The 20,657-nt window shown below is 47.3% G+C and overlaps 1 protein-coding gene across 4 annotated transcripts in view; it reads left to right on the top strand.

The window, feature by feature from the left end:
• HIBCH (3-hydroxyisobutyryl-CoA hydrolase) overlaps positions 1-20,657 on the top strand; it is a 962,330-nt gene that overhangs the window by 353,685 nt on the left and 587,988 nt on the right. For all 4 annotated transcript variants that reach the window (XM_077275660.1, XM_077275661.1, XM_077275658.1 and 1 more), the window contains one exon: positions 17,504-17,556. In XM_077275660.1, coding sequence (XP_077131775.1) covers positions 17,504-17,556 — 53 coding nt within the window. The remainder of the gene's footprint in view (positions 1-17,503; positions 17,557-20,657) is intronic.

Raw genomic sequence — 20,657 nt, 5'->3', positions numbered from 1 at the left:
ATGACAGAATGGGGGCGCAGGATGGGAGCAGCACATGACAGAATGGGGGCGCAGGATGGGAGCAGCACATGACAGAACGGGGGCGCAGGATGGGAGCAGCACATGACAACGGGGGCGTAAGATGGGAGCAGCACATGAGAAAATGGGGGCGCAGGATAGGAGCAGCACATGACAGAACGGGGGCGCAGTATGTAAGCAGCACATGACAGAATGGGGGTGCAGCACATGACAGAATGAGGGCACAGGATGGGAGCAGCACATGACAGAATGTGGGCTCAGGATGGGAGCAGCACATGACAGAATGGGGGCTCAGGATGGGAGCACATGACAGGATTGGGGCGCAGGATGGCAGCAGCACATGACAGGATTGAGGAGCAGGATGGGAGCAGCACAAAACAGAACGGGGGCACAGGATGGGAGCAGCACATTACAGCATGGGGGCACAGGATGGGAGCAGCACATTACAGCATGGGGGCAGCACATGACAGAATGGGGGCCCAGGATGGGAGCAGCGCATGACAGGATTGGGGTGCAGGATGGGAGCAGCACATGACAGCGTGGGGGCGCAGGATGGGAGCAGCACATGACAGCATGGGGCGCAGGATGGGAGCAGCACATGACAGCATGGGGACGCAGGATGGGAGCAGCACATGACAGAATGGGGTGCAGGATGGGAGCAGCACATGACAGAATGGGGCGCAGGATGGGAGCAGCACATGACAGAATGGGGCGCAGGATGGGAGCAGCACATGAAAGAATGGGGGCTCAGGATGGGAGCAGCACATGACATAGCGGGGGCTCACAATGGGAGCAGTGCATGACAGGACGGAGCTCAGGATGGGAGCAGCACATGACAGGACGGGGCTCAGGATGGGAGCAGCACATGACAGAATGGGGGCTCAGGATGGGAGCAGCACATGGCAGAACTGTGGCCCAGGATGGGAGCAGCACGTGACAGAATAGGGGCGCAGGATGAGAGCAGCACATGACAGAACGGGTGCGCAGGATGGGAGCAGCACATGACCGAACAGGGGCGCAGGATGGGAGCAGCACATGAAAATGGGGGCTGAGTATGGGAGCACATGACAGGATTGGGGTGCAGGATGGTAGCAGCACATGACAGAATGGGAGTGCAGAATGGGAGCAGCACATGACAGAATGGATGCGCAGGATGGGAGCAGCACATGACAGAATGGGGGAGCAGGATGGGAGCATCACATGACAGAACCGGGCGCAGGATGGGAGCAGCACATGACAGAACGGAGGCGCAGGATGGGAGCAGCACATGACAGAATGGGGGTGCAGGATAGGAGCAGCACATGACAGCATGGGGGCGCAGGATGGAAGCAGCACATGACAGAATGGGGGTGCAGCACATAACAGAATGGGGGTGCAGCACATGACAGAATGGGGCACAGAATGGGAGCAGCACATGACATAATAGGGGCTCAGGATGGGAACAGCACATGACAGAACGGGGGCGCAGGATGGGAGCAGTACATGACAGAACAGGGGCACAGGATGGGAGCAGCACATGACAGAACGGAGGCTCAGGATGGGAGCAGCACATGACAGAATGGGGGTGCAGGATAGGAGCAGCACATGACAGCATGGGGGCGCAGGATGGAAGCAGCACATGACAGAATGGGGGTGCAGCACATGAGAGAATGGGGCACAGGATGGGAGCAGCACATGACATAATAGGGGCTCAGGATGGGAACAGCACATGACAGAACGGGGGCGCAGGATGGGAGCAGTACATGACAGAACAGGGGCGCAGGATGGGAGCAGCACATGACAGTGGGAGCAGCACATGACATAATAGGGGCTCAGGATGGGAGCACATGACAGGATTGGTTCACAGGATGGGAGCAGCACAAGACAGAACGGGGGCGCACGATGGGAGCACCACATGACAGCATGGGGGTGCAGGATGGGAGCAGCACATGACAGCATAGGGGTGCAGGATGGGAGCAGCACATTACAGCATGGGGGCGCAGGATGGGAGCAGCACATGACAGAATGGGGGCATAGTATGGGAGCAGTGCATGACAGAATGGGGGCTCAGGAATGGAGCATCACATGACAGCATGGGGGCGCAGGATGGGAGCAGCACATAACAGCATGGGGGAGCAGGATGGGAGCAGCACATGACAGCATGGGGCGCAGGATGGGAGTAGCACATGACAGCATGGGGCGCAGGATGGGAGCAGCACATGACAGCATGGGGGCGCAGGATGGGAGCAGCACATGACAGAACGGGGCGCAGCACATGACAACGGTGGCGCAGAATGGGAGCAGCCCATGACAGAATGGGAGCAGCATGTGACAGGATGGGAGCTCAGGATGGGCGCACATGACAGGATTGGGGCACTGGATGGGAGCAGCACAAGACAGAATGGGGGCTCAGGATGGAATCAACACATGACTGACAGGGGTGCAGGATGGAAGCAGCACATGACAGAATGGGGGCACAGGATGGGAGCAGCACATGACAGAACAGGGGCGCAGGATGGGAGCAGAACATGACAGGATGGGAGCAGCACATTGCAGGATGGGTGCAGCACATGACAGCATGGGGTGCAGGATGGGAGCAGCACATGACAATGGGGGCTCAGGATGGGAGCACATGACAGGATTGGGGTGCAGGATAGGAACAGCACAAGACGGAACAGGAGCTCAGGATGGAAGTAGCACAGGACAGAATTGGGGCGCAGGATGGGAGCAGCACATGACAGAACGGTGGCGCAGGATGGGTGCTGCACATGACAGCATGGGGGTGCAAGATGGGAGCACCACATGACAGGATGGAGGCGCAGGATGGGAGCACATGACAGGATGAGGGCTTAGGAAGAGAGTAGCACATGACAAGATGGAGCGCAAGATGAGAGCAGCATATGACAGAATGGGGGTGCAGTATGGGAGCAGCACATTCTAGAATGGGGACACATGATAGGAGCAGCACATGACAGGATTGTGGTGCAGGATGGGAGCAGCACATGACAACATGGAGGTGCAGGATGGGGAGCACCGTATGACAGTATTGGGGTGCAGGATGGGAGCACATGACAGGGTGAGGTCTCTGGAAGAGAGTAGCACATGACAAGATGGAGGCGCACAAAACAGGATGAGGGCGCAGGATGGGGGCGCAAGATGGTAGCAGCACATGACAAGATTAGGGCGAAAGGATGGTAGCTTCGCATACCAGGATGGAGACCATATACCAATATAAATGCTCACCACCCAGGCGTAGAACGGGTTCAATAGCTAGTTTATAATAATATGACATCAACGCAATCTCCAGGTATATCTGTAATTGGGATGTCATAGATACATAGTTATTAAGGTTGAAGGAAGACTTTAAGTCCATCTAGTTCAACCCATAGCCTAACCTAACATGCCCTAACATGTTGAACCAGAGGAAGGCAAAAAAAAAACGTGGCAAAGAGTAAGCTCCACATTGGGGAAAAAATTTCCTTCCCGACTCCACATACGGCAGTGAGACTAGTTCCCTGGATCAACGCCCTATCAAGAAATCTATTGTATATACCCTGTAACATTATACTTTCTCAGTCGCCCATGACAGCACTACCAGAGAGATGGAGTCCGCCCTTCAGGGACAGGAAACCCTACAGGATAAAAGGGCGGTACCTCTCTCCTGCCTCAGTTTTGTTTCCTGTCCCTGACAGGCGAACCCTCAGGATCGGTACCTGTGATCCGGAGCCGACCAGTGGGGGTATGACGGCGGGGAGGCCCCTGTCACCGCTGGCTCGGTGCCCGACGCCGCCGCTTCTGGGTCCGATGGGGCTGCAGAGCGAGCGCAGGGAAGCGCCGCTGCCTCCCCGGATCGGGGTAGGAGCCTTAGGGACCCGGCGTGCCTCTGCTGAGAGGCCTGGTCCGGAGCGGCGGCCTGGTGTGTGTGAGAGCACCAAGATGGCCGCCGCACCGGATATAGATGCGTCTACTTCCGGGTCCCGGGGAGCGCGCATGCGCACTGGGGACCAGCGCTTCCCTGCAAACGCAGCCTGGAGGAGGGGTGACCGGCGCGCCTTTCAAAAACACAGCTGTGAGAACGCTCGTCGCGGCATACAGTCCCATTATGGCGGACAGTGATGAGCAGCTCCAGTCAGCGCAGCCCTTACAGCCACCGGTGCAACAACAGCGTCACCACCAGCGCAAGGCGGGCGGAAGGACCTCTGCAGGCACCCGAAGTTCCCGTTCCAGGAGCCATTCTACGCCGCAGAGTAAAGCCTCCAATATATCCAGCCAGCCGGCACCTTCTACTTCGGGTCTCATCCAAGATCCCGTGCCTCCTCCAGAACTGGTACTTGTAGCTGCGCAAGATGGGTGAGTGATCTTCGTGAAAGTTCACTAAATAATTAGGGTCCCCCTTTTCCGTTTGTTTTTTAGGCAAGAAAAAAAACGGAAAAAAACAAACATAGAGACTGCCCCCTATGTGGAGAACCCCTAGCACAGAGCTGGGATAAAAAACTATGCGGTTCCTGTATAGGTCAAGTCCTCTGTGAAGAAACCCCCAGTTTTGCCTCTGAATTACGCTCGGTAATTAGATCAGAGGTAGAAACAACATTTAAATCCCTTAAACGGGAAGGGGTTAAGGAGAGATCACCTGTCCCCCTGTCTCACTCTGATCCTTCTAGTGCTGATGAGGATGTGTCAGACAAGGAAGGTTCCTCCTCCTCCTCAGACACTGAGAGTGGAGGCCGCCACTGCTTCCCCTTAGATGAAATTGATGCCCTGGTAAAGACTGTAAGGTCTACAATGGGGGTTATAGACCCACGTCCTGACAAAACGGTACAGGATATTATGTTTGGCGGCCTGGGCCAGAGAAAACGCAGAGTTTTTCCACTTAATGAAAACGTGCAGGCCCTGATTAAAAAGGAGTGGGAGAAGCCAGAAAGGAAAAATTCGTCCGTACCCTCCCTTAAAAGGAAATATCCTTTTGCGGAAGATGACTCTATAGCATGGGATAAAGCCCCTAAACTAGACGTGGCAGTCGCTAAGGCGTCAAAGAAATTTGCTCTCCCCTTTGAGGACATGGGTACGCTAAAAGACCCCCTTGATAAAAGAGCCGACACCTTCCTAAAAGGAGCCTGGGAGTCAGCAGGGGGATGTTTAAGACCCGCCATAGCGGGAGCATGTACTTCCAGATCTCTGATGATTTGGTTAGACAATCTGGAGAAACAGTTAAGGGATGGAGTATCCCGGCAAAAAATAATTGAATCGATTCCCATGATTAGAGGGGCGGCAGCCTTCTTGGCTGACTCTTCGGCGGATTCAATCAAGCTGACTTCAAAATCGGCAGCCCTGTCTAACGCGGCGCGTAGAACGCTGTGGCTGAAAAATTGGCCAGGCGATCTACAGACAAAACAAAAACTTTGCTCAATCCCATGTGCGGGAAAATTTCTGTTTGGCGAGACTCTAGATGACATTTTACAAAAGGCTGGAGATAAGAAGAAAGGATTCCCTAACTTGGCCGCACCATATCTCAGACGGCCCTTTCGGAACAGAAAATTTTTCCGCAGGCGCCCCCCTAGAGAACAGAACAGGTGGGAGGAGGGGAGAAATAGAGACAGAGGCTTCCTCTTTGGCAACTCCCCCAGAAATAAAAAAACCACTAAATGACACCTCACCCAGGGTGGGAGGGAGACTGTCTCAATACCTTCCGGCCTGGGAAAAAATCTCCTCCAGTTCCTGGATTCTAAATCTAATAGAAATGGGCCTTCAATTAAACTTTACCACCCTTCCTCCCCAACACTATGTGGTCACTCCATTGAAACCTTCAGGGCGGCAACAACGGGCCTTGGAACTAGAAATTTCAAAACTAATATCCAAAGACGTGATCCGAGAAGTTCCGTCATCGGAAAGAGGGAAAGGATTTTTTTCCCCATTGTTCCTGATTCCAAAGCCGGATGGCTCGGTCCGCACAATAATAAATCTCCGGAAATTGAACAGCTATGTAAAGAATCAAACATTCAAAATGGAATCGATAAGGTCCACAATAAAAAACCTGTTTCCAAATTGTTTCATGGTAGTGTTGGATCTCAGCGACGCGTACTATCACGTCCCCATCCACAAAAACTCACAGAAATTCCTCAGACTAGCAGTAGTCATGGAGGGAGTAGTGAGAGAATATCAGTACAAGGCCCTCCCGTTTGGCATTTCAGTAGCACCCCGTGTTTTTACCAAGGTGGTAGCAGAAATGATGGCCCACATAAGGGAGGAGGATGTTATCATAATACCATACCTAGACGACTTCCTGATTATCAGCGATACAGCCCAACATTGTCGCCAACAGTGCAGCAGAGTGATAAAAACTCTAACGGAGTTAGGGTGGCTCCTAAATCTCCAGAAATCAAAACTAGAACCGACCATGGTACAAGAGTTTCTGGGCATAACTCTGGACTCGGTTCTACAGGAATGTCGCCTTCCAGACCCAAAGATACAAAAAATACTAAGCATTGTATCCGCAGCTCGCTCAAATCCTCATATGACCTTAAGGGGAGCGATGTCACTGCTGGGGTCCCTTTCGGCCTGTCTCCCGGCAGTACAGTGGGCTCAGATCCACACAAGAGACCTCCAGTGGGATGTCCTAAAAAATCAGCTCACACTGAAGGGATGCCTGGAAGGTCGCATGACTCTAAGTTCAGACACTATTCGTTCCCTAGACTGGTGGCTAGATTCCAACAACCTATCGAAGGGAGTCCCGTGGGTGATAGATACACATCGAATAGTTACCACGGACGCCAGTCCCACAGGGTGGGGAGCTCACCTGGGAAACAGCGTTACTCAGGGGGTCTGGACAGATCGAGAATACCAGGTATCCTCAAACCAAAAAGAACTTTGCGCAGTAAACCACGCTCTGTCAGTTTTTCTTCCCAAACTACGGGGACAGCATGTCCGGGTTTTCTCGGACAATCAAGTAGTAGTGGCCTACCTGAACCACCAGGGGGGAACCAGATCACGAGCCCTGATGGATACTACTTCCCAAATCTTCTCCTTAGCCGAACATCACTTCCTATCCCTCTCGGCATTACACATAAGAGGCATAGTGAACAAAAAGGCAGACTTCCTAAGCCGTACCCAGCTGAAACGGGGAATGGGCTCTGAACCAAAGGGTCTTCGATCAGATCACAAAAATCTGGGGGGTACCAGCAATAGACCTTTTCGCCAGTCTAGAGAACAGGAAGGTAAAACAGTTTTGTTCCCTAGACCACAGAGGGAACCCCCGAGCTCTGGATGCATTCTCGATTCCCTGGACTCACGGTCTGACATATGCCTTTCCCCCTTATATACTGATACCGGCAGTCCTACGGAAGATAAGACAGGACAGGGCGAGAATCATTCTAATAGCCCCGTTCTGGCCCAAAAGAGCTTGGTTTTCTTGGCTGAAAATTCTATCGGTCACAGATCCCTGGATCCTCCCGGATCTTCCAGACCTCTTATCACAGGGGCCGGTGTTCCACCCTCAGTCGGCAAATCTACACTTGACAGCGTGGAACTTGAGAGGTCACTGCTAAGGGCAAAGGGCTTCTCAGATAAGGTAGTGTCCACACTATTAAAAAGTAGGAAGACAATAACAACTAGAATCTATGGTAAAACTTGGAAAAAGTTTTTGTCCACCTCAGGCGTAACACTACAAGATGAGGTTCCAATAAATAAAATATTAGAGTTCCTACAGAAAGGCTTGGATATGGGCCTCTCGGTAAGCACCCTAAAGGTGCAAGTAGCGGCCTTAGGGGCATTATACAATCATAGTGTTGCCACTAATCCATGGGTAGCAAGGTTTATTAAAGCCGCGGCACGTTCTAGGCCAATAAAAATCAGAAGCCCTCCATCTTGGGACTTAAACTTAGTTCTTTCGGCTATGACAGAACCCCCATTCGAACCCATAGATTCGATACCACTTAAAGTCTTATCTCTTAAAATGGCCCTTCTTACAGCCCTAACATCTGCCCGTAGGATTAGTGACCTTCAGGCTCTATCTGCAAACCCTCCCTTCACACAGATAATGGATGATAGGGTAGTATTGAGGACAGATCCTGCTTATCTACCCAAAATGGCTTCCAATTTCCATAGATCCCAGGAAATAATCCTTCCGTCCTTCTGCCCAAATCCAAAAAATCAAAAAGAGGAAAAATTCCACACCTTAGACGTAAGAAGGTGTCTAATACATTACCTAGAGTCCTCCCGTCAGTATAGGAAGGAAGGATGTCTTTTTATCTGTTTTCAGGGGCCTAGGAAAGGATTCAAAGCCTCAAAAAGCACTATAGCTCGTTGGGTCACTGATGCGATAGCCTTGGCATACTCGTCCACGGGAAATGCAGTTCCTGAAGGACTCAAGGCACACTCTACAAGGGCTATGGCGACCTCCTGGGCCGAAAGGTCGGAGGTACCAATAGATAAAATCTGTAAAGCGGCCACCTGGTCAACACCTTCAACCTTCTTTAGGCACTATCGCTTAGACTTAGCCTCTTCGTCGGACTTAACCTTCGGAAGAAGGGTCTTACAGGCTGTGGTCCCGCCCTAAAGCAATAATCTCTGCAATTCTCTCTGGTAGTGCTGTCATGGGCGACTGAGAAAGTCGTAGTTACTCACCGATAACGGTGTTTCTCAGAGCCCATGACAGCACCTGCTTATTCCCCCCCTTATCACGTGTGCGGTGAGCACCTTATACGAAGTGTGTGTTTGATTTAGACACGGTGTAATCTTCATAAGTTTGTGCTAAAAATGTGTATTTCTTGTTGTCACTAACCTGGAGGACCTCTGATGCTCTGTAAACCAAACTGAGGCAGGAGAGAGGTACCGCCCTTTTATCCTGTAGGGTTTCCTGTCCCTGAAGGGCGGACTCCATCTCTCTGGTAGTGCTGTCATGGGCTCTGAGAAACACCGTTATCGGTGAGTAACTACGACTTTTCAAGAAAGGCATCCAGTCCCCTCTTAAATTTAAGTAATGAATCACTCATTACAACATCATACGGCAGAGAGTTCCATAGTCTCACTGCTCTTACAGTAAAGAATCCGCATCTGTTATTATGCTTAATAATAATAAAAATAATAATTTTATTTATATAGCGCCAACATATTCCGCAGCGCTTTACAACTTACAGAGGGGACTTGTACAGACAATAGACATTACAACATAACAGAAATCACAGTTCAAAACAGATACCAGGAGGAATGAGGGCCCTGCTCGCAAGCTTACAAACTATGAGGAAAAGGGGAGACATGAGAGGTGGATGGTAACAATTGCTTTAGTTATTTGGACCAGTCATAGTGTAAGGGTACCGTCACACAGTGCAATTTTGATCGCTACGACGGTACGATTCGTGACGTTCTAGCGATATCGTTACGATATCGCAGTGTCTGACACGCAGCAGCGATCAGGGATCCTGCTGAGAATCGTACGTCGTAGCAGATCGTTTGGAACTTTCTTTCGTCGCTTGATCACCCGCTGACATCGCTGGATCGTTGTGTGTGACAGCGATCCAGCGATGCGTTCGCTGGTAACCAGGGTAAACATCGGGTAACTAAGCGCAGGGCCGCGCTTAGTAACCCGATGTTTACCGTGGTTACCAGCGTTAAAGTAAAAAAAAAAACAAACCGTACATGCTCACCATCTGATGTCCGTCCGGTCCCTTGCCATCCGCTTCCCGCTCTGACTGTCTGCCGGACGGAAAGTGAGAGCAGATCACAGCGGTGACGTCGCCGCTGCACTCTGCTCTCACTGTACGGCCGGATCTGTCAGAGCAGGAAGCGGACGGCAAGGGACCGGACGGACATCAGATGGTGAGCATGTACGGTTTTTTTTTTTTTTTTACTTTTACGCTGGTAACCACGGTAAACATCGGGTTACTAAGCGTGGCCCTGCGCTTAGTAACCCGATGTTTACCCTGGTTACCCGGGGACTTCGGCATCGCTCCAGCGCCGTGATTGCAACGTGTGACCGCAGTCTACGACGCTGGAGCGATAATCATACGATCGCTGTGACGTCACGGATCGTGCCGTCGTAGCGATGTAAATGGTACTGTGTGACGGTACCCTAAGGCTCGGGTGTTCATGTAAAGCTGCATGAACCAGTTAACAGCCTAAGTATGTAGCAGTAAAGACACAGAGGCTATTGACTGCATAAAGTGTATGAGAACATGATGCGAGGAACCTGATTTTTTATTTTTTTTTATTTTTTTATTTATTTTTTTATTAGGCCACACAGGGATAGTTAGGTTAATGTGTTGAGGCAGTAGGCCAGTCTGAACAAATGCGTTTTTAGGGCACGCTTAAAACTGTGGGGATTGGGGATTAATCGTATTAACCTAGGTAGTGCATTTCAAAGAATCGGCGCAGCACGTGTAAAGTCTTGGAGACGGGAATGGGAGGTTCTGATTATTGAGGATGCTAACCTGAGGTCATTAGCGGAGCGGAGGGCACGGGTAGGGTGGTAGACTGAGACCAGAGAGGAGATGTAGGGTGGTGCTTAAACCTTCTTTCCTCCAGACGTAGAGGATGCGCCCTTGTCCCTGTCTCAGGTCTATGATTAAAAAGATCATCAGAATGGTCTTTGTACTTTCCCCTCATATATTTATACATTAAAATAAGATCATCCCTTAGTCTTCGTTTTTCCAAACTAAACAGCCGCAAGTGTAATAACCTAACTTGGTATTGCAGACCCCCCAGTCCTCTAATAACCTTGGTCGCTCTTCTCTGCACCCGCTCTAGTTCAGCTATGTCTTTCTTATACACCGGAGACCAGAACTGTGCACAGTATTCTAAGTGTGGTCGAACTAGTGACTTGTATAGTGGTAAAATTATGTTCTCCTCATGAGCATCTATGCCTCTTTTAATACATCCCATTATTTTATTTGCCTTTGTAGCAGCTGCCTGACACTGGCCACTGAATATGAGTTTGTCATCCACCTATACACCCAGGTATTTTTAATTGACAGTTTTGCCCAGAGTTTTAGAATTAAGCACATAGTTATACATCTTATTACTTCTACCCAAGTGCATGACCTTACATTTATCCCCATTAAAGCTCATTTGCCATTTATCAGCCCAAGCTTCTAGTTTACATAAATCATCCTGTAATATAAAATTGTCCTCCTCTGTATTGATTACCCTGCAGAGTTTAGTGTCATCTGCAAATATTGAAATTCTACTCTGAATGCCCCGTACAGGGTCATTAATAAATATGTTAAAAAGAGGAGGGCCCAATATTGACCCCTGTGGTACCCCACTGCTATCCGAGACCCAGTCCGAGTGTGCTCCATTAATAACCACCCTTTGTTTCCTATCCCTGAGCCAGCTCTCAACCCACTTACACATATTTTCCCCTATCCCCATTACTCTCATTTTATGTAACAACCTTTTGTGTGGCACCGTATTAAAAGCTTTTGAAAAGTCCATATACACTACATCTACTGGGTTCCCTTGGTCCAGTCCGGAACTTACCTCTTCATAGAAGCTGATCAAATTAGTCTGACATGAACGGTCCCTAGTAAACCCATGCTGATACTGGGTCATGAGGTTATTCCTCTTCAGATACTCCAGTATAGCATCTCTTAGGATGCCCTCCAGGATTTTACCCACAGTAGAGGTTAAGCTCACTGGCCTATAATTACCGAGTTCAGTTTTTGTCCCCATTTTGAATATTGGCACCACATTTGCTATACGCCAGTCCTGTGGTACAGACCCTGTTATTATGGAGTCTTTAAAGATTAAAAATAATGGTCTATCAATTACTGTACTTAATTCCTGCAGTACTCGGTGGTGTATCCCATCCGGGCCCGGAGATTTGTCAATTTTAGTGATTTTTAGACGCCGCCGTACTTCCTGCTGGGTTAAGCAGGTGACATTTAATGGGGAATTTTTGTTATCACTGATCATACTGTCTGCCATGGGATTTTCTTGTGTAAATACTGATGAAAAAAAGTCATTTAGCATATTGGCTTTTTCCTCATCCTCCTCCACCATTTCCCCCAGACAATTTTTAGGGGGCCAACACTTTCATTTTTTAGTTTCTTACTATTTATGTAGTTAAAGAATATTTTGGGATTATTTTTATTCTCTCTGGCAATGGGTCTCTCTGTCTCAATCTTTGCTGCCTTGATTTGCTTTTTACAGAATTTATTTAATTTTCTGTATTTATTTAATGCCTCATCACTACCTACTTCCTTTAATTCTCTAAATGCTTTCTTTTTGTCACTTGTTGTGCCCCTTACAGCTCTATTTAGCCATATTGGTTTCCTCCTATTTCTAGTATGTTTATTCCCATACGGTATATACTGTGCACAAGTCCTATCCAGGATGCTAATAAACGTCTCCCATTTTCTTTGTGTATTTTTATGTCTCAGGATATCGTCCCAGTTAACCCCTTACTGACATCGGACGGGATAGTACGTCCGATGTCAGCTCCCCTGCTTTGATGCAGGGCTCCGCGGTGAGCCCGCATCAAAGCCGGGACATGTCAGCTGTTTTGAACAGCTGACATGTGCCCGCAATAGGCGCGGGCAGAATCGCGATCTGCCCGCACCTATTAACTAGTTAAATGCCGCTGTCAAACGCAGACAGCGGCATTTAACTACCGCATCCGGCCGGGCGGCCGGATATGACGTCATCGCCGACCCCCGTCACATGATCGGGGGTCGGCGATGTGCCAGGAAGGTAACTATAGAGGTCCTTGAGACCTCTATGGTTACTGATCGCCGGTGGCTGTGAGCGCCACCCTGTGGTCGGCGCTCACAGCACACCTGCAATTCTCCTACATAACAGCGATCTGATGATCGCTGTTATGTAGCAGAGCCGATTGGGCTGTGCCTGCTTCTAGCCTCCCATGGAGGCTATTGAAGCATGGCAAAAGTGAAAAAAAAAAGTTTTTAAAAATGTGAAAAAAATAAAAAAACCATAAAAGTTTAAATCACCCCCCTTTCGCCCCAATCAAAATAAATCAATAAAAAAAAATCAAACCTACACATATTTGGTATCGACGCATTCAGAATCGCCCGATCTATCAATAAAAAAAAGCATTAACCTGATCGCTAAATGGCGTAATGAGAAAAAAATCGAAACAACAGAAATACGTTTTTTTGGTCGCCGCGACATTGCATTAAAATGCAATAACGGGCGATCAAAAGAACGTATCTGCACCAAAATGCTATAATTAAAAACGCCAGCTCGGCACGCAAAAAATAAGCTTTCACCTGACCCCAGATCACGAAAAATGGAGACGCTACGAGTATCGGAAAATGGCGCAATTTTTTTTTTTTGCAAAGTTTGGAATTTTTTTTCACCACTTAGGTAAAACATAACCTAGACATGTGAGGTGTCTATGAACTCGCAGTGACCTGGAGAATCATAATGGCAGGTCAGTTTTAGCATTTAGTGAACCTAGCAAAATAGGCAAGCAAAAAACAAGTGTGGGATTGCACTTTTTTTGCAATTTCACTGCACTTGGAATTTTTTTCCTGTTTTCTAGTACACGACATGGTAAAACCAATGATGTCGTTCAAAAGTACAACTCGTGCCGCAAAAAATGAGCCCTCACATGGCCAAATTGACGGAAAAATAAAAAAGTTATGGCTCTGGGAAGGAGGGGAGCGAAAAACGAACACGGAAAAATGAAAAATCCCACAGTCATGAAGGGGTTAATTGTACCAAGATCATCTCTCATTCGTTGGAAATTTGCCCTCCTGAAGTTTAGTGTCCTTGTAACCCCTCTACTACACATCTTATTAAAGGATACACGAAAACTTATTTTTTGGCCTGTTGGTTAATATTAGGTCTAGCAGTGCCCCCCTTCTTGTTGGGTCCTGAACCAGTTGTGAAAGGTAATTGTCTCTCATAGTTGTCAAAAACCGATTACCTTTGCTGGAACTGCAGGTTTCTGTTCCCCAATCTATTTCAGGGTAGTTAAAGTCTCCCATAATAATAACTTCTCCTTGAGTCACAGCTTCATCTATTTGCTTTACGAGGATATTCTCCATTGCTTCTATTATTTTTGGAGACTTATAACAAACTCCTATCAGTAATTTATTATTTTTCCCCCTCCCCTTATCTCCACCCACAGGGACTCTACATTTTCATTAAATTCACCTATATTATCACGCCGGATGGGTTTTAAGGACAATTTTACATACAGACACACCCCTCCCCCTCGCTTATCTGTACGGTCATTTCTGAAAAGGCTATAGCCCTGCAAGTTAACAACCCAGTCATGACTCTCATCCAGCCATGTTTCAGATATCCCCACCATGTCATAATTATGCTCCAACAACATTAATTCTAATTTGTTCATTTTTTTGGCGAGGCTTCTGGCATTAGTATACATGCACTTGATGTTCCTCTCTGTACCTCTATTCTTTCTTAAATTATTAACTGTTCTAACCCCACCCCCCATGCCACCGCCACCCCCAACTTCCTTATTTGTGCCCAGGTCTCTATCTGCCCTATCTTCCCATCCTATAAATTGAATACCCTCCACCCCAATCCCTAGTTTTAAACACTCCTCCAACCTTCTAGCCATTTTCTCCCCCAGCACAGCTGCACCTTCCCCATTGAGGTGCAGCCCGTCCCTAGCGTAGAGCCTGTAGCCCACTGAGAAGTTGGCCCAGTTCTGCAGGAACCCAAACCCCTCCTTCCTACGCCAATTATTGAGCCACTTATTAACCTCCCTAATCTCCCGTTGCCTCTCTGGCATGGCACGTGGTACAGGCAGTATTACGGAAACTACCACGTTGGAGGTCCTTGCTTTCAGCTTGCAGCCTAATTCCCTGAAATCATCTTTAAGGACCTTCCACCTGCCTCTAACTTTGTCATTTGTGCCAATGTGCACCATGACCGCTGGGTCCTCACCAGCCCCTCCCAGTAATCTGCCACCCGATCAGCGATGTGTCAGACTCGAGCGCCAGGTAGGCAGCACACCGTCCGACGATCCCTGTCTTTGTGACAGATTGCCCTATCTGTTCCCCTAATAATTGAGTCCCCCACTACCAGCACCTGTCTGGCCTGCCCTGCTCTCCTATTTCCCTCTGTACTGGAGCAGTCACTCCTCCGGCTTTCAGAGGACATGCCTGGCTACCCCTGTACTGGCACCCCCCTCATCTGCCAACTTAGCAAACTTATTGGGGTGTGCCAGATCAGGACTAGCCTCCCTGGCATTCTTCCCTCTACCCCGCTTTCTGAATGTCACCCAGCTAGCTACTTCACTGTCCTGCAGCTCCATCCTACCATCCCCCCCTCATCTATCCCATTGAGCGTCTGCTCAGTGAGCAGAAGACTCCTCTCCATATTGTCTATGGATCTCAGTGTTGCCAGCTGCACATTTAGATCCAGAATCTGGGCTTCCAAATGCTCAATGTGCTCACACCTCGCACAGCAGTATGCACCCTCGACCGGCTGATCAAGGAGTGCATACATGTGGCAAGATGTGCACTGGATGGCATTAACAATAGTGGAGCACATTTCCTAATGGGGATTACACCAGACGGAAACGTTAAATAAACATAAATACAAAGTATTCATAAAATACAGACAGCAATTCAGTAATTCTTCCCTTGGAGGAGTCCAAAGTCACTGAATCACAAGTCACACTTACCGCCGTTCACACTTACGCTCAGGTCACACTCAGCTCGCTCACACTCGCTAAGCTGAAGATTTAAAGATTTTTTTTTTCCCCTCAGCAACAATCCACCTTGCTGTTCAATGCCCTACCAAAAAGGACTTGAGTCCCAAATAGCTGCCCCTTATAACCCCTTAATTATGAGCCCCCACCCTAAGTTTACCCCCTGTGAATATAGCTACTCCCAATTCAGCAACTCACACCAATTCACACAATTGATTCTTTTATACAGTGTCAGGACTTTTAACCTTGGGAAATCATAAAAATGTAATATCAATCTGAATTCTAGATATATTATAGTAATATTTGGTGTGTCTAGGATTGTGAAAGTATGCTCAGATTTAAGGGTACGTTCACACAGGACTTTTTTGCTGCTTTTTTTTGCTGCTTTTTTATGCTAATTTAGGTGCGTTATTTTAGTGCGTTTTTGGTGCGTTTTTTGGGTACGTTCACACAGGACTTTTTTGCTGCAGATTTTTGCTGCTTTTTTTATGCCAATTTTCAGCTGCTAGGACACCTCACAATGGCTCTTCACACCTCATAATGGCTCTTCACACCTTACTACCAGGAACTCCCTCACAATAGATCACAATCAGGACACCTCACAATGGCTCTTCACACCTCACAATGACTCACAATGGCTCTTCACACCTCACTAACCACACCCCTAAGCTCTTGGCTGTGAGATCCCTTCCTGCTGGCCATGATTTTCTGCACAAAAAACGCAGCAAATAATGCTACATGCGTTTTTTCAGCGTTTTTGCAGCGTTTTTTTCATCACCCATTCAAGTCAATGGGTGAAAAAACGCAGCAAAAACGCAGCAAAAACGCTGAAAGAAGTGACATGCCCTATGTCCAAAAAAAGCAGCAAAGCAGAAAATACTGATCAAACAAAAAACCAACGTGTGTGCATGAGATTTCTGAAATCTCATAGGCTTTACTGGTACTGTAAAAAGCAGCTGAAAATTAGCATAAAAAAAGCAGCAAAAAAAAGCAGCAAAAAAGTCCTGTGTGAACGTACCCTAAACCTGTCATATTATTCCATTTGGAGGTGTCCAGCACCCACTTCTTACATACAATGAGCCATCCTACTCTCAATTGAGCAATAAGATGCTTCAGGGGTATGGATGGGACCCATTAAAATCTCTCATCCAAATTTCCTTGGCGACTCCTCCAACAGCAAGTTTCAAAATACGTAAGGCATTTCTGTATTCAGTGCCTTTAGTTATACTATTTTAGCCATTTTTAAGTCTTTTTATTATTTTATCTTTGTCATTTTTCCTTTAATAAATCAATTTAATAAGTTTGTTCCTTGCTCCTCTAAACCTACCCACAAACTTGAAGAGGGAATGTATAGCCTGGTTGTGTTACACTGTCTATGGCAGCATATAAGTAGTGTCCCTGTCAGGTGCTTGGAAAAACTGTCTGTGCATGTGCACTAGTGTGTTACCCAGGGCCTAACATAACATTGAGTGGTGGCAACCAGAGTTGTGTTTAAGGTTTGTGAAACTGGCTTAGCGCATTGTTAGCCTTTTGTGATAGGTGAGTGGATGAGTGAGTGTGAGAAGAGGAGACCCCATTTACAGTAATTTCCAAGTCATGTGTGCAGCAAGTGGGCATTATTTATTACACTGCCTCTATAAGGCAGAATAGAAGAATGTCATGAGTTCCAAAATTATAGTAATGAAAACTACTATCTGACCTGCCAAAAAACAAGAATGGTGACAACATTTTTTTATTGTTCTTGAGATGCAGAAACATAAAAGGTAATTATTGTATATAAAGAAAAAGCCCAGATTGAGCCATAGACCCAGAACTCATTATTAATCAGTGCTAAATACTAAATTTATGATTTTTTTTTCTTTTTCTCAGGGACCTGCAAAAAGCCGTATGTGGCTCTCATTGATGGAATTACTATGGGAGGTGTAAGTACACAACATTTCTAAGATCTAGAACCAGTCCTAGTGTGTTGACTAGTGATGAGCGAGTATCCTCTACTCTACTAGTATCCACTACTTTTGGATCCTTCAAAAGAAACCTGAAAACCCACCTCTTCAAAGAAGCTTACAGCCTGTAAAGACCACACGGCCACCTCAGCACCATCAGAACTGCTGCAACTCTCGACCTACTGTCTCCTTCCCCATAATCCTGTAAAATGTAAGCCCGCAAGGGCAGGGTCCTCTTCCCTCTGTACCAGTCTGTCATTGTTAGCTTGTTTACTGTAAGTGATATTTGTATTTTGATGTAACCCCTTCTCATGTACAGCACCATGGAATTAATGGTGCTATATAAATAAATAATAATAATAATAAATACTCGTTGCTCGGGTTTTCCCGAGCACACTCGGGTGATCTCCGAGTATTTGTTAGTGTTCGGAGATTTAGTTTTCATCACCGCAGCTGAATGATTTACAGCTATTAGCCAGCTTGATTACATGTGGGGATTCCCTAGCAATCAGGCAACCCCCACATGTACTCAGCCTGGCTAATAGCTGTAAATCATTCAGCTGTGGCGATGGAAACTAAGTCTCCAAACACTATCAAATACTCGGAGATCACCCGAGCGTGCTCGGGAAAACCCGAGCAACGAGTATACTCGCTCATCACTAGTGTTGACAAATTACGTTTAGGTAACACAACTCCATTTTCTTGTGAACAGGGCTTAATTTTCTGATACCACACTCCAAATCCCATTTCCCTTAAACAGCTATCTATTTAAAGAAAGTGACAATTTAAAGAGAACCTGGCTCGGGTTCAGTCACCGCTCTGAGTTGTCATGGCTCTGGATGGGCTGGTTCTGGCTCCGTCCTGGTCAGGTCTGGGTTAAATTAGTCTGTCTCTCTTTGGTTCTGGGGCAGCTATTAAATGCTGGTGGTTCCTGGGTTCTGAGTCAGTTATACTTCCGTACCCGGTTTGAGATAGCTGACCCAGGTTATTCATCTGCAATCGTTGTGCCTCTGTACGTGTGTGCCTTGCTGTGTATGACCCGGTTTGCCCCCTGACTACTGCTCCTGTTTTCTGCTTGGTACTTCTCTGTCTGTCCTGGCTATCTGACCCCTTGACTTGTCTCTGACTAATCTGCTGCTTTGCCCCTTGGTACCTGGCTCCCGACCCTCGGTTTGTCCTTTGACTACGTCTCTGTCTTAGTACTCTGTGTCCTGCGTTTTTAGTAGACCCTCCGTTCTTACGCGGAGCTCCGCCCCATTGTCCCTGCAGTGATCATGTGACCTGCCTTGCTCAGGTCCTGTGTGCACTGTGTGACTCATTCTTTCTTCTTCCTGTGCTCCCGCTAGCGCCCCCTTAGGCTGCCTCTCTATGACACCTGGCAGCGTCATTACGTTATAACCGACCCAAAACATTGAAGGAGATTCTGCACTTTTTTTTCTTTTTTCCTCTGATATGGATCCACGCCAAGCTCTGTCAGATCAGGCTGCTAACCTGACCAAAATGATGCAGAATCTGTCGGTGGAGCAAAGAGCTTTGGTTGCTTCTCACCGACAGGTGCAAAGGGAGTTGGCGGATACGGTTATTGTGGTCCGGGGTGCCTCCTCTCCGTCTGACAGTATGGATGGGGCTGTCTCAGATGTTTCCCTTTCTTCTCCTGAACCTTCTGTAAAATTACCGGATACCTTTTCTGGGGATAAAAGTAAATTCCAAGTCTTTAGGGAGAGTTGCAAGTTTTTGTTTTCCCTGTGTCCTAGGTCTTCAGGGGATGAAAGTCAAAGGGTGGGGATAGTGATAACTTAGTTACGTGCGGGTCCGTAGTCCTGGGCTTTCTCCCTGCCCCCTACCTCCCCTGAGAGATTATCTGTGGATCGGTTCATCGAGACCTTGGGGCTCATTTACAGTGAACCCGATCGAGTGAGATTGGCTGAGGACACGATTATGGGTCTCACTCAGGGAAAGCTCTCTGACGAGTGGTACAGAGTGGGGGCCTAAATGTAAAAATAACGGTCTACTTTATGTATCTGTGCCGTTCGTCAGTCATGAGGATATTCCGGAGTACCTGAAAGACTTCGATGATGTGTTCTCTGAAAGTCAAGCCGAGGGGTTGCCACCGCACCACCCTTTTGATTGTGCCATCGATTTTATTCCTGGGGCTAAGTTGCCTAAGGCCCGGTTGTTTAACCTTTCTGGTACTGAGCGGTCCGCCATGAAGGAGTACATATCTGAAAGTCTTCGCAAGGGACATATTCGCCCTCCTGTATCTCCTGTTGCCACAGGATTCTTTTTTGTAAAAAAAAAAAGACGGTAGCCTCCGCCCATGCCTTGACTTTCGGGAACTTAATAAGATTACCGTGAGAAATGCGTATTTCCACTCATTCCTTATTTGTGTAATCAATTGTCTGGGGCCAAATGGTTTTCTTAGCTGGATTTACGGTGGGCATATAACCTGATTCGGGTACTGGAGGGGGATGATCACAACCACAAATGAAAAATGGAGTGGCAACAAGCTACAATATGGATAAAAATTACCAACATTTTTATTAGACACACATAAAAACAGATCATACAAAATCCATATAAACATAGGGAAAAAGCTGGCTAAAAAAATATTGCAGCTGTATCAAAGTAATGGTATTTATAAATCAGCAGTGGAATATGAAAATACCCATGTAAAATGGCCATAGCAGAGTTACAGGTGCATCTCACAAAATTAGAATATCATCAAAAAGTTAATTTATTTCAGTTTTTCAACACAAAAAGTGAAACTCATATATTATATAGTCATTTCAAAAAAGTGATCTATTTCAAGTGTTTATTTCTGTTAATGTTGATGATTATAGCTTACAGCCAATGTAAACCCAAAAGTCATTATCACAGTAAATTAGAATTATTTATAACACAAGCTTGAAAAATGATTTTAAAATCCGAAATGTTGGCCTACGGAAATGCATGTTCAGTAAATGCACTCAATGTTTGGTCGGGGCTCCTTTTGCATCAATTACTGCATCAATGTGGCGTGGCATGGAGGTAGTCAGTCTGTGGCACTGCTGAGGTGTTATGCAATCCCAGGTTGCTTTAAT

Source organism: Ranitomeya variabilis, chromosome 7 (assembly GCF_051348905.1).
Source record: "Ranitomeya variabilis isolate aRanVar5 chromosome 7, aRanVar5.hap1, whole genome shotgun sequence".
Classification (NCBI taxonomy): Eukaryota; Metazoa; Chordata; class Amphibia; order Anura; family Dendrobatidae; genus Ranitomeya; species Ranitomeya variabilis.
The sequence above is the reverse complement of the archived record's forward strand: the minus strand, read 5'-3'. Positions and strand labels throughout refer to the sequence as shown.